We start from the raw sequence: 3334 nt of genomic DNA, 5'->3' as shown, positions 1-3334 counted from the left end.
GTGAATTTGCTCTGTAAATCTTCACCCAAATCAAAATTAAAAAAAAAAAAAGAAAGTCTTCCACTTTAACCCAATAAGAAAAAAAAAAAAAAAAAAAGATTACAGCAAAGAAAACCCAATGGGGCAGTCCTATTCTGTCACACTGGGTTGCTATGATTTAGAAATTGATTTTATGGTACCTAACCAGAATAACTCTAAAATAAAAAGTATGTATGTCAAAAAATTCAAAACTTCTAATACCTCTCCATTTCAGTCACGGTGAAAGCCAAAGTTCTTCAGTCTCCAACACTTCACAGACCTCATCTCCATTTATTCTCTTGCTCAATCTCTGCTCAAGATACACTAGGCCCCTTCCTGTTCCTGGATCTTGCCAAGTAGGCATGCTCCCTTTGACTGATTCTTTCTTCTATCTGGGATGCTCCTTCTTCAGATATTCATATCACTAATTGCCTCGCCTCTAATTTTTCGCTCAGTCTCACCTTCTCAATAAGGTATACCCTGATCACATTATTTAACATTTTGAACTACACCACCACAACTGTCAGTACTCTCGATCCCTCTTATTATACTTTGATTTTCTTGCCATAGCATTTATCACCTTGCAACATAATTTATTTATTAAGTTTGTTGTTTATTGTTTGTTTCTCGTCTGTAATATGTTAGTTTCACAAGGAAAGGATTTAAAAAATGTTTCTTTTGTCTTTATTCTGATTATTCACACATGTATTCTAGGCATCTACTTAAACACCAGCTCTTGCCAAACAGTAAGGCACCTGGCACATCTTTGCTGAATGAAGTTTGATTTACAGATTTCAGAAGGTGTGACAATCAAACTGAATAAAGTAAAAATTATCATTAGGCACATAACTCTTGAATCTTGAAGCAACTATACTGTCTCTTTTTTTACTGCACACTAACTCTTCTCTCTTGCACAGCTACAAAAAATAAAAAAATACCATGCATCCTATGAAAAGTATGAGCTTATTTCCGTTAAAAAAAATAAAAGTCTGTGAATGTGTGTGTATACATAGAAACACTCTGGAGAGCTATTAGAAAAAGGTTAACATACTCCTGGAGGTATGTTTCCCCTCCTCTTTTCTCCCCAGTACTGTCTGATAGTTTTTACAAGGATTGTGCATGTAACGTTCTTTAAAAGAGAGATGCATTTAATTATGAAAGGAGATAAAAATAAACTTACTACTGAAAATGCTGAACATATCGGTTCCCTTTTAGTTAAACTGAGATCTCTGAAAGCAAGAAATGATTCTCTTCCCAACTCCTGTTGTTGTTGTTATGTGCCGTGGAGTGGCACTCGACTCATAGTGACCCCTCCTTGGGTTTCTGAGGCGGTATCACTAGGGAAGTAGATTGCCCAACTTCCCTTCCGAGGAGTGGCTGGTGGGTTTGAACCGCCAGCCTTCTGGTTAGCAGTCAAGTGCCTTAGGCACTAGGCTACCAGAGCTCCCAAACATCAAAGTTTACCAAGGCCCTGGGATTTGAACCCAGGATCTCCTGTTTACTAGACAGGCACTTTGACCAACTAAGCCACAGAGCCAACTATCCCAACTCCTAGTACCTAACAAGGTAGCCCTCATAACTGCCTCCTGGCAAGAATACGCAGAAGCAGGGTTGGATAGGTAGTGACCAAAAAATATAGTAGCAATAGCAGCTACTGGTAAAATGGTAACTATTTTAACTGCGAACTCAGCACACTTTACCTTCTAAAATTCAGCAATGTTAAAAGACAAATCTGTAAGTTCGTTAACAATAAATAAAATTGACTTACACTTTCTCAATGGGAAGCAGAAGAATAAAGCACAGGCACATAAGATTCTGAAACACACCTCAATTTCCTTTCCCAGGCTGTCTGCCCCTGGGCCCAAAGGACCAGGACAAACCTTGCGACCTCGAGCTCTTCCGCTGGAAAACTCGACCATGCCAATGGCTTTTTAGGAGCCAACCGGACAGGATCCGGACACAGGCGCAGTAGTCTACATTTTGGCCCATCGACTTCCGTAGAGATACCACCTCGGAAACCCAAGGAGGGGTCGCTATGAGTCAGACCCGACTTGATAGCATGTTTTTTTTTTTTCAATCACGCAAATTAAGAACAGAACGGAAAAAAGCCAGTCGGCACCTGCACAAAGTTCTCAGATAAGTACTCGGGGAGAAATGCAAAACTTTGGGCTGCTTCTCACTCACCAGTGCCTCTGAAGAAGTCGATATGCTAAATGTTCAGTCGATCTTTCTTCAGACTGAACTTCCTTACAGAGGGGAAGCTGACAGAGGAACTACCAGGCGCGTCACTCAAACCTTGACGTAGCAAAGTTGGCTATCTCGAAGGGAGGCCCTTTGTTCTGACCGAATCCTTCTCGTGGCAGAAAAGTCACAGAGCGAGCGCGCAGGAGCGTCTCTGTCACGTGAAGGCATCCCGGAAGTGCGACAGACCCTCTCCTGTTTGGTTGGAGTTGAACCATAAGGGAGGTCCCGTAATTATGGCGAAATCAGGGCTGGGGCTAGACCCGGGAACCACAGCTGCGTGCGCTGTGATAAAACGGGCTGTGGAACTAGATTCGGAGTCCAGGTATCCGCAAGCTCTGGTTTGTTACCAAGAGGGCATTGATCTGCTCCTGCAAGTTTTGAAAGGTAAGCAGTGAGCCAGGGAGGGAGGACAAAAGGAAAAATTCCTGCTGTGTGTGAGGCGGAATAAGACTTAAAAGCACTTCTTTCTCGCTCGAGGAAGCAAAGATAGAAGGTGGAATGTTCTGCTAGACAATTGGGGCCGTTCTTTTATATATCTAGTAAATGGAAGTCATTGGTAAACTGATAACCGAAAGATCAGTCGTTCGAACTCACCAGTTCCTCCGCGGGAGAAAGATGTGGCAGTCTGTATCTGTAAAGATTTATAGCCTTGGAAACCCTATGGAGCAGGTCTGTTCTGTCCTATAGGGTCTTTATGAGTTGGAATCGGCTCAACGTCAGTGGGTTTGGTTTGGTTATTCTAGATTTAAAAAGACTTAAGAGACAACAAAACTGCAGGATAGGATCTGTGTTTGGAGGAACATAAACTTTTTGGCAGTATGAATATCGATTGTCGTTGTTAGGTGCCGTGGAGTCGCCTGTGCCTCAGCATACAACAGAAGGCCTTGGCGCCATCCTCACAATCCTTGCTATACCTGAGCCCATTGTTGCAGCCACTGTGTTAATCCATCTCATTGAGGTTCTTCCTCATTTTCGCTGACCCTCCACTTCACCAAGCATGATATCCTTTTCCAGGGAATGTTTTCTTCTGACAACATGACCAAAGTTGTTGTTGTTGTTGTTAAGTGCCGTT

The 3334-nt window shown here is 42.4% G+C and overlaps 1 protein-coding gene across 1 annotated transcript in view; it reads left to right on the top strand.

Moving 5' to 3' along the window:
- The first annotated feature begins 2495 nt into the window (after positions 1 to 2495).
- Positions 2496 to 3334, top strand: part of MITD1 (microtubule interacting and trafficking domain containing 1) — a 14640-nt gene continuing 13801 nt past the window's right edge. The window contains exon 1 of the mRNA XM_007959467.2: positions 2496 to 2646. Within this exon, the coding sequence (XP_007957658.1) occupies positions 2496 to 2646 (151 nt within the window). The remainder of the gene's footprint in view (positions 2647 to 3334) is intronic.

This window comes from Orycteropus afer, unplaced genomic scaffold, assembly GCF_000298275.1.
Source record: "Orycteropus afer afer isolate SDZICR_OR568_19922 unplaced genomic scaffold, OryAfe1.0 scaffold00017, whole genome shotgun sequence".
NCBI classification, from domain to species: Eukaryota; Metazoa; Chordata; class Mammalia; order Tubulidentata; family Orycteropodidae; genus Orycteropus; species Orycteropus afer.
Note: the sequence above shows the minus strand (reverse complement) of the source record. Positions and strands in the feature narration are given on the sequence as shown.